Raw genomic sequence first — 16,995 nt, 5'->3', positions numbered from 1 at the left:
AAATCTGGCAATGTGATTATAAGAGCATGATAGTTTATTTAGCTCGGTTTTGTTAAGCTTTGTGAGTACAGGGGATGCATAAAGAAGTGTAGAGAGCGGTGGTTAGTTGTAGATAGTCTAGGTGGTTAGAGAGTTCCAGCCAGTTCATAGATCGTAGGGTAAGACAGTGATGAGTGGAGGTTTTGGATTTAGTTGTAAATTTAGAGATCTTATTATAGCAATTTTCAAGTTTGGAGGCGTTGGAAGAAGTCATTAGTTAGAAGAGGGGCTCCATATAGTAAAGATGGTAGAAGGTAGGTAGTTGCCAAGGTATTCCTTGAGGAGTTGGAGAGACAGAGGTTATTCCTATAGAGCATATCTAATTTTTGGTGGGTTTTCTTTATGTTTTGTTGAATGTGGATATCGAACTTAAGGTGTTCGTCTATGGTAATGCCAAGAAGTTTTGCAAAAGGGACCACTTCTATAGCAAAGGTGGTTTGGCTAAGGACTTTGAAAGCATTTTTGTCATAAGAGAAAGCCCTGGAGGGAGGCAAAAGTAGTATTTTTTGATTTGTTTGAGTTGAGAGAGAGAGATGGTTTTGGTGCATCCAGTTCTCGGTGGTAGAAAATGCAGTTTGGGTTTTAGTCAGTAGTTCAGGAAGGTTGGAGGCAGCACATACTAAAGTTGAGTCATCTGCGTATTGGATAACTGTTGTCAGAGATGACAGTGTGAAGGTTATTAATGAAGATGTTGAAAAGCAAGGGTCCGAGGATGGACCCCCTGGGGAACACCGGTGGGTGCTGGTAAGAAGGAAGAGGTAGAGTTCTTCCATCTGACTGCTTGAGATCTGTCTGATAGGTAACTGGAGAACCAGAATAATGTATTAGAGGAGAGATTAAGGTTGGAGAGATGATAGAGAAGGGAGGGTGGCCTAATGGTTAAGGTGTTTGCCTTACAAACACAAGTTTGAGTCTCACAAGGGATAATTGGCTAGGCTTAAAATGGCTCGCAAGGGCACTTAGCTTAGTACTAACCTATGAACCTAAGAGAAGGTGTTTGTGGGAAATGGTGTCAAATGCTTTAGAGAGATCAAGGAGTACTGTGGATACTAGGAGTCCAGAATATCAGGCTCGATTGACTGTTTGTGTCCTGGGTTCTTCACTTTTACAGTTTTTGTTCAACATTTGTCATCCTCCTGACACTGACCTTCTGTAATTTGGTTCACTTCTGTTCTGACATCACCCTATGTTAAAGTTAGCCATCCTTCTCTACAATTGTTAAGCTTACAAGTAGGCCTTAGAAGCACTGAAAATTGATTATAACATTTCTCTTAATGGCTTAAAAACAATAACCACAGTTATGCTGTTATGTCCTAGCCAGATGCAATCTGCAGAATCATCAGTCTTGCATATCTAACAACAGCAAACCATTTTCTGAAACTGTTTCCACATTATAACTGCAATGTATAATGTTTCACTTCAGCTTAGAAGGCTCTACCCTGCATCCCTAGTTCATGACTCCACATGCATGTATTGTAATAGGAAGAATTTTCTTTTTGTCCATCTTGTTGACCTAAGCTCACCTTATGTTTCCTGTGAGACTTGCCACAGCATCACATTGAAGAACCAGTTGACTGCTTGGCAAGTAGAACGTAGCCATCTCCATGTCCCTCCAGTCTAACAGCTGCCCACCTCTAAAATCCCTTAGTGAATGTTATGTTCCAAATCAGTCTTTAGTCAGCAAGCCAGTTTGTGACCAAAGCTCATAACGGCTTTACTTTTTCTTTAGTATAGACAGTATACCTACTATACCATAATAGAAGCCTCCAGCATACTTTTAGCCAAGCCCTCAAGCAGCATTTCATAGTTTCTCATATTTGTAACATCCTTAGTGATGCAGTTGCAATGTCTTGACTCCATTCACTTCTGCGTCTCACCTAATATTAGTTCCAAACTTGAAATAAAACAAAAAAATGACAGATGCCACCCTTCAGGGACACTTTAATATACAAAGATTTAGTGCTTTCGTCAATGGTAACTCTGACTTCATCAGAATAACTTAATTTCAAGTTCCAGCTTACAAAATCGCTAAATCTTTGTATTTTAAAGTGTTTCTGAAGGTTTGCATGTAATATTAGTTCCAGTTTTTCTGATCTCTTCTGCTTGTAACAAATGCCATGAAATAAGGTTATATGCTTTAATTATTATGGTGATTATTGAAAATGGACTGAACATATACGTAAGCCACTTCTGTATAATTTCATGCAAAAGCAAAAACATTTTCAAGCCTAGCAGTGTGTAATAAGCATATTCAGTTCAAGATGTTAGTTTTTTTATATTTATCTTAAAACTTGTTCACTAATATATTGTGATACATCACTTCACTATTAGTCTGACTTATCTGTGTAACGGTATATGATTCAATGATTGTGTCCATACATGTGTATCTTTTAATAAGTTTTGATGTTGACAACGTAGTTCCTGTGATACGTATTGTACTCTACTATGAATCTTTTTCTATGTGGTCTTCTGCAGAAAATGTCATGCATTGGACTATACTGATTAACAAAAATAAATCTGGCCATTGGTATGTGGTCTGGAATGTCCAAGAGTTTGGTTTACAGGTCTAAGAATAGAGCTGGTGTTCTTGTACACCTGTATAAGTCCTGTGTTAGATTCCTGCATTCTTCATTTGCCTACATTGACCCTGGTCAAGTGACTTGACTGGAAGGTGCTATTTGGCTGAGAGTAAAATAAGTCCATGTAGAGTAATGCTGTCCTCCAATTAACAAAAACCTTTTTGCATGTCAATAAACAGGAAAAAGTAGCATATATTTTGTGTCACTTCATTTGTATTCCTAATAAAAAAAGTGCAATTAAGGTCTCTGAGAACTTGAAGTTGGTACTGCTGTGCGAGTTGCTGGATGCACTTGTTCACGGTTTGCAGTGGAAATATCCACATCAAAAACTTTGTATTTGCACTGCCACCTGAATTTATTTTCAAGTGCATTTGTTGTTAGTGAAGGACAATGAACACTTGTATACTACTGATTTCTGGAAATTGATCATTTTCCTCTTTTACAGTTCTTATCTGTCTCGCTAGAAGCCATTGCTGAGGATAAATGGACTTGCCAGCTTGCTATTGACCTGACTAAACATTTACAAGGGTACAACTGTTTTCCACATGAGAAGGTGAGCGCATTCTTATGTTTGCCATTCACAGAAGTTGATACATGAGCTTACAGCGGTTTAGAAAAAAGGTATATCCTGTAATGAACATTTTGTGGTGGAGAAAGATGAACATGTTTTATTTTTGACATTTTGGTCAATGATATAGTATAGGGTCAATAGATCTCTTGCTTCAGAAAGCCCTGGTATATTTCTGTTTCTGCTTATTTTTGTGGTATGAGGTCCCTTTCTTCAGAGCTACTGTAACTGTAGATTTTGAAGTAGATGGGTACAAAAAATAATGGGTCTACTTTGAATGATCGAAATTACAAAACTTTGAATCTCATATAGCCAGGACCATATAATCAAAGTTTTGAAACTTCGAACATTCAGGAAAAAAAACCCAAATTAAAACACATTTATACAGGTGGGCAAACCCCCCACCCCACTATTAAAATGTACCAACTCTGAGATTGCATTAAAGCGAGGAAAAGGGAATGTCCCCATTCTGCAGTGTGTTGAGATCTCTGTTTAAGCGTTCGAAGTTTTAAAACTTTGATCATATGGTTTTGGCTATATGAAATTCGAAGTTCTGAAACTTCGATCACTTAAATGGAACCCAAAATAATAGATATAGAAACATTTCTATATTGATATTTTTAAATTAATTTGTGAGTATTGTATAAGTTTAAGAAATACAGTCAGAAAATCTAGCAATTTGAGGAGCTAACAGGGGTCTGTGTTATTTCAGAAGTGTAGCAACAACTTTGTGGCGTACCTCAACCAGATATTTCATCATACACAAGGTCATAACAAGTATATTAAACTGCCAGCTTGGCAAAGTGAAGTAAAGAGTAAGAAGGGTTCTCAGTTATTGGACTTTATTCCTTACAACAGCCTAGGTGTTTGATAATATCAGTTCAGCACATGCCTCTGCTTTGTTACGCCAATAGCAGTAGTAAGTACACACGCATACTCACTCACTCTCCCTCTCTCAGTGAATGTACATTCTCTCAGTGTGTGTGTGTATGTACACACACACACACATATGTATATATATATATATATATATATATATATATATATATATATATTAATGCAAATGCCTTGGAAAAGCTAGTCGAAACACCACAAGAGGTGATAATATCTTGGACTTGGTATTGACCAACATGAATAACCACTGCAGCATCCCTATAATATCATCCTCAATGATAAGATCCGACTACAAAGAGGTCACTTTTGAAGTCACCATCTCCCCCAACCCTCCTCTAGCTAGTATCCGACAAAAAACTTCATAGCTGATTACAGCCTCCTGAGGGATTGTATAAACAGCTTCACAGCCCCCTCCCCCTCTGTAGGAACTGCCGCCAATATCCAAAATTACACCAAAGCACTATATGAGCATTTATATAGATGCATGGAATCAGGAGTACCCAACAGGACTAAATCATCCTCTGCAAGGAAGAGTAAACCAGTCTGGTGAACATCTGCAATAAATTAACTCTATAACAAAAGGAAAATAAATTGCTGTCCAAGACCAAGAAGGAGCCAGGTGCGCATTTGGAAACAGTGTCTCCTTAGCCTGAACAAGCAAATAAGAGGAATAGTGAAATCCTCCAAAGCATCTTCAAGTCCAAATTGGCCACATCTACTGGAGACAATCATAAGGCCTTCTTCACATATGTCTGCAGCCTCAAAGGAAGCACCCAGATGTGTTCAGATCTTGTGGTCAAGGACACCACATATAGAAATGCTGTAGATGCAGCGCAAACTTTATCCCTCTACCCCCCATCAGTAAATCAGGGCATCCCCAGTACCTGCCCCCTTCCCCTTATATCTAGAGAGCAGGTCATCATTGCTCTCTCGAAGGCAAAAAATACAGCCTCCATGGAACCCGATAACATCCCAGGCTGCATCCTACGTGAACTCAGGCAAGAACTTGCAGCACCATTGGGCACCCTATTCAACCAAAGCCTGAGTACTGGCTTCGTCCCAGTTGAGTGGAGGACAGCCACTGTCATCCCTTTACACAAAGGTAGAGCATCCACCGGTCCGAGAAATTATAGACCTATCAGCCTAATTGGCCTGATCTGCAAGGCCATGGACTGGATTTTCATGGACCTCATTAACAAGAACATTGGCAACCTCCAAATACTTGATCGCACACAGTTTGGCTTCATCAAGGGAGGTTATGTCTGCTAAATTTGGTCAACTTCTTTGAGACAGTCACCAAAGCCATGGACGAGGGGAAGATGGTGCACACTGTCTACCTTGACCTGGCCAACGCCTTTGACACTATGCCCCACTTGGGCATAATACATAAACTCTCTCAACTAGGCATCAGTCCATATTTTACCAGATGAGTAGCAAACTGGCTCACTGATTGAACCGACATAGTCAAAATAGGGGAAGCCACCTCAAGCAGTAGACACGTAATGAGCGATGTACCCCCAGGGTTCAGTTTTGGGGGCCTCTGTTATTTGGGATATACTTTTCTGAGGTGCAGGCCAAAGCCAGTGGGCTATGGCTTACCAGGTTTGCAGATGACTGCAAGCTGAGTGCTGTCATCAGTGCCCTAGTGATGTGGACATCCTCCAAGAGGGTCTCCCAGAGACTCGCACATCTATGGAATAGTTTCCCTCTCCACAGCAAGCAGAGTACCTCTTTACCCCTTTTTAAGTGCAACCTGGATAACTGAATGGGAAATAGAAAATACATCCCTGAGATTTCACCCGTGTCCCTGCTGGACAGGGTCAATGGGTGCTGATTTGTCTATGCACAGGCTAAACTATTGGCTAGGCTTATAAGCGCCTCAGTGCCAATAGCCTAGTAGCCTGTTATGATCCTATGAAAATAGGCACATGCACCAACATTTATTTGATGGGTAATATTTCACATACCTTACCTTTTTTTCATTGAGTAAGTAATAGTGAATGACTGTGTGTCCGACTGCACATATGTATGCATGTACATGTGTGCTTTAAAATAATACAGGAAGGCTGCATTTGATATTGTTGTACTTGTCTGACTTGAGCTGTGACATTTCTCTCTCCATTTTATCAGACCGGACATTCAGGTACAACACAGCACTGCTCTGCAGTGGTAGCGAGCATCATTGTGAAATACCTGAACATTTGGAGCATTTACACTGATCAGGGTCTCATTGGAGCTGGTACATTTTTGTATTCCACTTTACAGCAGTGAAGTAAGACACGTGCATGTGTTTGTACACGGACACAAAATAAGTTTTATAGACATTGCTTGGGAATGCTGAAGGTACCAGCTATTTTTTTATAACTTCGAACTACATTGATTTGACCACTGTCAAACTATTTTAATTTGTTTTGGTCATTTTCTCACTATCATACAGAGCTGGTAACAATTTTTACAGAGCTGTTATGACACTCACCTGGAATCTGTGTTGTATGCTTTTTGTTTTTATTGTGCAGTATGCAGAAGTAATTATCTGAGATTTAGTCAGTCAGGTTTAAACATTTTGAAGGCCTGTTTGCAAATGGGTTTACCCATTCTTCTCCAATTTGGCATTTTTTCAGAGACTTCTGTGTTTGAGGGTCACATGTATATTATGTCTGTGCACTCCATGTCATCACATGCCATAATAGGAGACGTTACCTTTTGCACAGTTTGGATCTCTATCCTGAGGATTATCCTGTACGTAAAGCACCGATCCTTCTAAACATTTGGGTGGTCAGCAAGTTATTAGCCAGGACCCACACTAGCACTGTCTCTACTGTATGATATAAACGGTACGTCAGCTTGCAAGTACTAGTGAATTCAAGAAATGAATGAGAGACTTTGAGTTTGGTATAATGTGTGGTATTAGAAATAAATGATGAAACAAGCATTTACCAGGAGAATCCGATTTAATTTTAAGTGAAGTCATTGCTGTATGCTGTGAGAATGAAATTACTTTTGTAGTTAAAAGAACTCAGCAGATGAGTTTAATGTATGTAAAGTTGCATTTGAACCAGAAAAGTTAATTCAGCTTTGCAAAGACACAGATTTTTGAGATTTTCATGTGGTATATTGAACAATGACTGTGATGTTAATATAATTGGCATCATACTAGTATTGGGTCAGATCAAACTTGAGCGTGATGCTAGATTAAGTTTACCAAAGAGGGTGAGAGAGAATAATTTCAAGGTGAATAAATGAACATTTTATTCAATTACAGATGTTATATATGTGGGTCAAATCTTATTGATTGAAGGCTTAAAACCAGGGCATAGTAGTAATGCAAATATCTCCTCTTAAGGGCAGACAGGCTGTCATGAGATTCCTTGCAATAATGCAGTATCTTTTGAAGTTTATTCAAAGTCTACCAGACAAATGGTTATCCTTAAGGAAGTATTTTTTTTCTACAAGTGGTGACTCCAGTCTTGCTTATTGGCTTTGATTTCTTTCCTTAAGAGCATTTACCATTCTGTGACTTAAGCTGAGAGATCATAGTCAGTATATGCAGTGTGTTTACCTTTTTAGTTCGCTTCTCCTTTCCTTGCAGTTCAGCTGTAGAATTAGTACATTTAATTGCAAGAGGGAGGGGAAAATCACAGGGCTTGCCTACCGTGAAAACATTGTTGCAGTCTTGTATAATGTAGTGTTTTGGGAAATTATATTGATTGTGATTAATCTTTTACTTTTGACATTGTTTCGTGTAAGAATCTTGAAGACATTATAGGAACATGATATGCAGAGGTACTGGAGTATAGAGCAGGAAGGTTGTGAAAATGGTTTAAACAGCAACTAAAGTCACACTATAAACTAATCCTGCTTTCATGCTGAAAGTACTAACAGTACACTCTCTCAAATACGTTTTTCCTTTTTTTTTTTTTTTTTTTTTTTTTTAAACAAATCACCAAACTAAGAAAGAAGGCATGGGCAACTAACATTTTATTTAGACTTTTTGGCATGTGTAGATTTGTTTGGTAGCACAGTGGATTATGGCTCTGAGCTGTTAATGACCTTCCTTTAGTTAAAGGTGTGTAGGGTCTGATGCCTTCTACCTCTGATGTTCTTCGTGTTTCACTGTTTCAGTCATTGCATTTGGGTTATCTGCTTGCAGTAGCCCTCAGTCGGCCTGATTAACAAAGCCTTGGGTCCTGCGTCAGATGCTGTCCCTTCTTCCATGACGTCAGGTAGTCAGGGGTATAAAACATGCAGTCGATGCCATTACATCAGTCTTTCTTGCTGTGCAGTGCCCGAAGCAAAAGCAGTTCGCAAGTGATGGTCGGCCGACTCCTGAAATTTTCTTTTTCGAGTTTCAGAACCGAAGTCTTCAACTAAAGCTAAGTACCCCGTTGGGGAAACTTTTTCTTGCTCCTTACCGATGTCAGTAAAAGTTAATAATTGCATTACTTGTGGAAAGCAAGTACCTCACAAAGATTTTCATTCGTGCTGTATTCCTTGCCTGGGCCCTGACCATGACGTACCTTGCTGTCGGTTTTGTGCTTTATTTAATCAGCGCATTATCCGTTGTCTGTATATTTTCGCCTCTAAATTTTTCGGTTCTCTGTTTAATTATCCAGCAATGTTGTTGATTAGCCATCCGACTACCATATTTCCAAAAAAACACAAAGATAACAACAGAGACAGGCCGCCTAAGTCCAAAGCTGCCGACGCTTCTCCTAAGCCAGTCGCCAGTTCACCGGTACTCAGTGAGACGCTTTCGCAGCCCCTGATACCCGCTACTTCTGATTCGCAGGCCTCTATTGAGACCCATTCAGAGTCCGGTATGCTGCAAGATGCTTCAACTGTGGAACCTGCGGATGTCTCTACCTTGGATGGGTCCGGATACGCTGTGCAGGTACAGGCTTCTGAGGGTGTATTCAGGCCTACGGACTTGCATATTAAACTGACACCTCCTTCTTCCTTTAGGCCTAAATCTCAAACTATGCCTAAGAAGCCGATGCCCAGGCCGCATGCTCAGGCCTCTATGCCTAAAAAAACAAATAATAAGAATGGCTGAAGATCTTATAACTTTAATCAGGGGAAGGCAACGTCCCCGTTCTAAGAGACCTAGACCTGAAGTTGTTTATGAATCTTCTGACCAGGATTCTGATTTTTCTGATTCTTCTGATGATCTGGATTTGCCCTGATCTACTTATGAGGATTCTGATGCAGAGGACTCTATTCTCTCTGCTTCCCTTCCAGAGGATTTTTCTTTTGGTGAAACTTTACATACTCTAAGGGAGCATTTCCACTGGGAAAGCCAGGATTTTTCTGATTCAAAAAAGAGGCTTAGGGATTTCTTACTCCTGCCTCAGCATAGGCCTTTAGCTATATCTCCTGTACTAGACATTGTTGATGATGCCTTTTTAGAATCTAGTTTGGCCCCTGATTCTTTGCCTCCTGCTCCCAGAAAACCTGACAGATGTTACAGGGTTCCTGATTCACACAAGTTTCTTTTTAAAAATCCTATTGCTGATCCAGAGACTATTTCACAAGGACCCAAGGGCATTAAGGCTTCTACTGCTAAAAATCCTACCCATTCTGATAAGAGACTCCAGGGCGCTGGATAGATGGGGTAAGAAGGTTTACACTTCTGCAACCTTGGCCATTAGGGCTTCAAACTGCCAGTTTTATATGTTAAAGTATCAACAACATGTTATTGGGTTGCTTAAACCGAAAATGATGATGAATCCTGACTGTGCTGAAAATAAAGAATTACAGGATTTAATGCATTCTGCTGAACAGGTTGGTAAACATACTTTGCAATGTGGATTTGATTCATTAGAGGCCTCTTGTAGGGCTGCTGTTGGGTCTGTGCTCAGAAGGCATGCTTGGCTTAAGGAGCAATCTTTGCCTGATCATGTTAAAGCTAAACTGTTGGATGCTTCCTTAAATCAGGACCACCTGTTTGGCAACAAAGCTGAGGAAGTTCTTAAAAAGATGGAATATAAAGCTAAATCTATGTAAACTGTTAAAGATTTCTTGCAAGGTCAGCCGCCTAGATTTAGTAAGCATTGGCCCTCTAAGAATTGGTCCTTTCCAGCCCCTTCCAGGTCTCCTCAAGCCAAAGCCAGACACAGCAGAAACCCCAGATTTCAGTTCCAGGGGGACACAAGACTAAGCAGTGGGAGATTTCTGCACCCAAATCTGGGAGTAGTAAGACCCCCCCCCCCTATGGAAAGCTGTCTCAATGACTTGCTTTTAAAACTTCCAAGCACTTCCCAACTGAATGCTCCTTTAGGCAGAAAGATTGGTTTGCAGGCCAAAAACTGAGAACTCGTTACCCAGGACAAATAGGTTTTAAATAGTGTCCCAAGGATAGAGATTTCACTTCAACACGTTACCAACACCAAGCGGGTTGCCAGATCTACCCCCAAATCAGTGAGCAGAGGCCCAAAATCAAGTTTTCTCTCTTAAGCATGGGGGCTATTCAGTTGGTACCAGAAGAGGAAAAGGGACAATGTTTCTTTTCAAGACTTTTCCTGGTACCCAGAAAAGGCAATACATGGTGTCCTATCCTGGACCGTTCTACTCTAAACACCTTTCTGGTGATTCCAAAATTCAAAATGCTGACTTCACCAGCTGCTTCCTATGCTAGGCAAATATGCATGGTTGGCAACACTAGACTTAAAAGAAGCATACCTGTACATCCCTATCAGGGGAGTCTTGCAGAATATACCTACGCTTCAAAGCAGGCCACATGCACTATCAGTTCTCTGCACTGCCCTTTGGCTTATGTACTGCGCCCAGGGTATTCACAAAGTGCCTAGCTCCAGTCATTGCATTTTGCAGGCAAAGAAATATTCAAATATACCCATACCTGGACGATTGTTTATTTCAGGCAGAAAGCCAGGACATACTTTTGAATCATCTGGCCTTTGTTCAAAGCATGCTGACTTGTCTGGGGTACACCATAAATGAAAATAAATCTCACCTGGTACCCTGTCAACAAATTATATTCCTGGGAGCAAGCTTGAATACAACTTCCCAGATGGCTTTTCTCACGCCAGAGAAACTGATTCATTTGACAACCTACTTTAAGCAAGTGGCCACAAAAACCCAGCTATCTGCAAGGCAAATACTGCAAGCCTTGGAGTTCATGGCCTCCTGCATTCTTCTAATTCTGTATGCAATGCTGCATATGAGGAAACTACAATGGTATGTCAAAAGCCTATGGTGTTAACATTCACAGGATCTAGAAGCAATGATTCCTGTCATACCTTGCCTATGCCTAGAGTTCCTTTGGTGGGCAGAGGCCTGCCACCAAAACAGGGGACTACCATTCACACTACCCCCTGCCACCCAAACTTTAACAACAGATGCATCAGACTATGCATGGGGAGCTCACCTGGCAGGAAAGTGCATTCAGGGCAAATGGAACCCAAGTCAAATGCACCTGCACATAAATCCAAAGGAAATGTTAGCTGTACAGAATGCTCTGACAGCCTTCAAGGACAACATTCTTCCAGGACAACTAATGGTAAAGATGGACACCACCACTGTCATGTGGTACTTAAACAAGCAGGGGGGTACACATTCTTACCCCCTCTGCAGACTAGCCATGGCATTGTGGAATGTGGAAGTGAATCTACAAGCTCAGGTCCTGCCAGGAAAACTAAATACACTGGCAGACAGACTAAGCAGAAACCTCATGGACCCACACGAGTGGAAACTGGAACCATGGATTTTCAACATGTTGACAAGCAAGTGGGGGAGCCTAGTTATAGACCCGTTTGCCTCCCCCCAGAACCATCAAATGGACAAATTTTGCACAAGGATTCCCCAGAAGCTAGCTTGGAAAGTGGATGCTCTATCCTTCAGCTGGAAAAACCTATCAGTTTATGCCTTTCCTCCTCTGCCTCTGCTCTCCAAGGTACTACTAAAGATCAAACAGGACAAGCCAAGGATGATTTTAATTGCACCAGACTGGCCACGCCAACACTGGTACCCCCTCTTGTGCAGTGTGTCATGCTTGGCCCCATGGCACCTGCCTCAGACTCCTTCCCTGTTGTCTCAGCAGGACAACCAGATTCTGCACCCTCAGCTGCAAACCCTGAACCTAGCCGCCTGGCTAATTACTTAATCTCTCCTTTACCATCCCTCAGTAAATCAGTGATGGATATCATTTTAGAGGCAAGGAGGCCTAATCTTGTGCTGCAAAATGGAAAAGATTTTGTGCCTGGAATCTATCTCAAGGGATGAGCGCAGCAGTGCCTAGTTTACCTCAGATTCTCCAATACTTGACTGAGATGCTTCATAAGAGCTTGTCCTTTTCCTCCATCAAAATTCATGCCTCAGCCATTTTAGCTCATTATAGCACAGAGCCTCCCCTCTTCTCTCACCTACTGCTCAAGCAGTTCCTGAGAGGGGCCAAAAATTTAAGGCCACTTAGGAGAGCTCCAACTCCAGCCTGGGACCTTAACTTTGTCTTGGAGAAACTCACTCTTCCTCCTTTCGAGACAGCTGCTACTGCAGATTTAAAATTCCTTTCCTGGAAAACAGCTTTCCTTTTATCAGTCACTTCTGCAAGAAGGGTATCTAAATTACAGGCCCTTATGGCAGTGGAGCCGTTCATCTTTCATGCAGACAGGGTGTCCCTCAGAACCAATCCCTCCTTCATGCCCAAGGTGGTATCCAGTGTGGCTCTTAATCAGTCCATTCATTTGCCTACCTTCTTTCCTAACCCACAGAACAAAGGAGAACAGATACTGCACGCCTTAGATGTGCACAGACAACTTAGATTTTACTTGGACAGGACTAAACCTCAAAGGAAATCTGAACAACTGCTGGCGGCATTTGCTGCAGGGACAGAGGGGAAAGCTATTTCAAAGCAAACCATTTCAAAATGGATAGGCCACTGCATTCATTTCTGCTGTAAGCACCATTGAAAACCTATCCCACAGGGCATCCAGACCCCATTCAACCAGGGCTGCATCTACCTCCGCAACTTTTCTCAGGGGCGTTCCTACCAGGGACATCCTAGAAGCTGCTTCTTGGAGTTCTGTACATACTTTCGCCAAGCATTATCATTTGCCAATTTTCTCTAAATCCAGAGCTAGCTTTGCAACTGCAGTCTTTCAGGGTCTTATAGCTGGTCCTAATTCTGTTTAAATTCCTCCTCTCAACCTTCTCTTTGGGAATCTACCCAAATGTAATGGCTGCAACAGTGAAACACGAAGAACATAATACAGTTGTGTAAATGTAGATGTTCCAGTGTATTCACTGTTGCAGTCCTGGTTACCCTCCCTCCAGCCCCGTTTCGTCTTTTGGCTATACCTCTACTCTCCCTTACTATGCTCAAAAAGCTTTTTGGTGTATTTGCTTTTTTGTTGGAGGTATATCTTTGTAATTATAGATTTAATTGCTTACCATTAGGGGGCACCTGACATCTGGGGCAAGAAGAACCTGATGTAATGGAGTTGGCTGTGTGTTTTATACCCCTGATGACCTGACGTCATGGAAGAAGGGACAGCATCCGATGCAGGACCCAAGAGTTTGTTAATCAGGCCGACTGAGGGCTACTGCAAGCAGATAACCCAAATGTAATGACTGCAGCAGTGAATACACTCTAACATCTACATTTATGGCAAGTATACACAACTGTACTTTTGCCTGCTTTGTGCCTCAGAGCAAGTCACTTGAAAAGATAGTGCTCCTGGGTCATCCTGAGAAGTGACACTTGTTTCCAATGGGCTTATCCAGTTTACAGATTAATAAAAATATTGCCCTAATGAGATTTTTGAGCTTATTCTCTGTTACAGTCCTAATCCCTTCCCCCACCCCTTCTGTCACTCCTTTTGGATATCCTGTTGTTGAGGTAGAGTTGGTATCAAGTGCCCTCCTTTCATCTCTGCTCACTTATAACCAGATGAGGTGCACAGCAGCTTTATTGCTGGGCCATTGTTCTCTGGGGTTAACTAACCGAGGTCCACTTTTGTACTCTGGTACTCTGCACAAGTCTCCTTGTCCACACAAGGCAAGAAGAATTTGAAGATGGTATTTGCCAAGACGCATCTTTTAACAACAAATCCTGACAGCCTAGTAGAAGAAAGTTTAATAAAGATAGAAGGAGGAGGAGGAGATTAGAGCTCTGGAAGCCAGGTCTGCTCTTGGGCAGTGTGCTGGCAGGAATCCAAGACATCATAACTGTAACAGTAAATATACTCTTAACATCTACAATTACTTCCTAAAGCAGCTGTACTTTTCAGAGGTGCTCTTGCCTTTTTAAGAGGATAAAAATGAAGTTTCATTGGGGCTATTTATGCTGCTGGATGAAGCAGTGACCAGCCTTTCCAATGGCTTGGGCTGCATCAGGTGACTGGAGTATGTAGTAGCATGAATCAGAAACAACAAAACACATAATGACTTGTGGATTAGACAGCCAAGACTCAAAATACATCATACTGCAAGTGTGGGAGAAAACTATTTTTATTAGTAAATAAGTTATTAACTTATTTTAACTAGATAATAACTCTCTCCATGAGTTTTTGAAATGTCATTTTCAGTCAGCTTGTATGACAGTATGTATGCTTTGACGTAGATTGTATGTGGATTAGTATGTATTTGTTATGTATTTATTAGTATATGTGCGTGCATAGGGGTTTTGCGGTGGGTTACAAAGTGTGTGTCTGATAGTGAAGAGCTAAAATACTAATGCGCACAATCAGCGAAATGGCAGTATTTGGTGGGCACATCTTTGTACATGTGTAGGGGTGGTTGCAGTGGACTGTACTGTAATGTGACGGTAAGCTGAAATACATTACTGTTGTCATGTATGTATATCTTCATTCATTTGATCACATTCAATCATATAAGGTGTACACAGTCAAGAAAAATGGCTAATATTGGGGGCACATCTGTGTTGTGTGGAGGAGGGGACTTTCAGTGGATCACACTATCCATCTGACAGCAACACGCTGAAATACATTACTGTAGCCATTATTTATGCATTTAGTTGTTAATTTATGTGAATCAGACATCTGAGGTATACACAGATGATAACATGACTGTAAAGTGTCGGGCAGATAGTCTCTGGTTAAAGTTGACTGACCTCTTCTACCATTTGATCAAAGTTGCAGTTATCTGTGCGGCTTTTTGGGCTGTTTTCTGTTTGATTAAAAGAAGCTGAAATACTTTGCTTTAGTTATTGCTTTTTGATCACAGTTAGACATCTGAAGTGTATATGGTAAATAATGTGGCTACAGTGAGTGGGGTACTAAGGCACTTTGTGGATAGAAGTGCTTTTCCTCAGCTGTCATTGACCTGGCTTAGCAGGAATATTCTGAGTAAAACAAGCTGAAATGCAGTACTCTATTGACTATTTTATTGTCATCAAAGATCTGAGGTGTATACAGTGAACTGGCTATGAGAGGGTACTGAGGCAATCTATGTATGAAAGTGACTGACCTCCAGTCGCTTTCTCACAGATGAGCAGTCATTGACCTGCTGTAATAGGCTGTAAAAGCTTAAGTCTCTCGAACAAAAGTGTTGGTGACCGTACATCTTCTGATTGTGCAGTGTCCCAAGATAATGAAGCACTATTTCTGACATTTAAAAAAAAATCTTGATTTTCTGCCTTAAATGTTACAGTATTGATGCAAAGACAGTGAAAGCACTGATATCTGTTGTGGCAAAGAAAACTTTTTCCTGAACACATGACCTCACCTTTTAATAGCATTTACTCTTAAAAGATTTTTACATTTGATTGGCTTATGTTCGTTATACCTGATTTCCACAAAATGCTTAGGAGTCCAAATAATTTTTATTGGCTACTGGAAGAGTGGCATTACACCACTTCACGTCTAGGTGTGAATGAGCTAGTTTACCAGTGAAAAAGTCTACAAATCCTGCAAGATGAGCCTAGAGGATAGCAAAGAGTTCTTGTACCATGCCCAGCTTGCTACCACCATAGTCCAGTGGATAAGAGTTGCTCAATGCATGTTAATGAGCATATGTACATGCTTCTTGATTAAGTTTTAATGAAGAGGAGGTGCTCCTGTCTGCAGCAAGTGAAAACAAAATTGCTGCCATTTTATACCTTCAAACAATTCCTTTGCAGAACAGTAGCAGTTATTTATATGTTGCATCTCTGTAGTCATTTAAAATGGTGTATTGATGCTGTACATTACTAAATAGCAAGCAAGAATGTTTCATCTTTGGCTGTGACAAAATTATCAGTTTCAAAACACACCAGTGACTCTCAAACACAGCCCGTAAGGCAACACAATAAACCAACACAGCCCACAAGACATAATAAACCAAACATTCTAGTTATTGGTGACTCAGTTGTGAGACACACCGGTATCCCCCTCACTAGCCTCAGCAAGTAGAAGGTCCAGGTCAGTTGTCTGTCTGGTGCCAGAATCCGCCACATTACGCATGCACTCAAGTCTCTCCACAACAAGTACAACTGTCATTGTCCATCGTACCTCCCTGGACTGTATGAAGAGAGAGACATGATTGAGCTCTCAGAGTATGTGTTCCAGGCAGGTATGACCCTAGCCCTAAGCAGCATCGTACCTTCGCCAAGTATGATACCACAATACCAACAAAAAATAATTGATTTCAGCAGTTGGCTTAGTTTCTGGTGCCATTCCAAAGGGATCCAGTATCTGTCTGCCTGGGGATGGACATGGTAGACAGACGTCGATGCTTTGCCAGAGCCTCCACCTGTCACCACTGGGTTTCTGTATCCTGGTCCTGGCTCTCGCCTCCACCATTGGGCCTTTTTTTAGGCAATGTCCCAAAGACAAATCTTCCAACATAAAAGATCTGTCAAAAAAGCAGATTGAAGATCATGCTGCTTAACACTAGGAACCTTAACCTGAAAATGGACTCACTGGAGGCTCTACTTGCACTGGAAGATGCCAATGTCTGTGC

The 16,995-nt window shown here is 41.2% G+C and overlaps 1 protein-coding gene across 2 annotated transcripts in view; it reads left to right on the top strand.

The window, feature by feature from the left end:
* Positions 1 to 16,995, top strand: part of MROH1 (maestro heat like repeat family member 1) — a 2,449,684-nt gene that overhangs the window by 1,269,467 nt on the left and 1,163,222 nt on the right. For both annotated transcript variants that reach the window (XM_044067698.1, XM_044067696.1), the window contains exon 18: positions 3,064 to 3,171. In XM_044067698.1, coding sequence (XP_043923633.1) covers positions 3,064 to 3,171 — 108 coding nt within the window. The remainder of the gene's footprint in view (positions 1 to 3,063; positions 3,172 to 16,995) is intronic.

This window comes from Protopterus annectens, chromosome 3.part1 (genome assembly GCF_019279795.1).
Source record: "Protopterus annectens isolate FY-2018-M chromosome 3.part1, PAN1.0, whole genome shotgun sequence".
NCBI lineage: Eukaryota > Metazoa > Chordata > Ceratodontiformes > Protopteridae > Protopterus > Protopterus annectens.
This window is presented reverse-complemented; position numbering and strand designations above follow the sequence as displayed.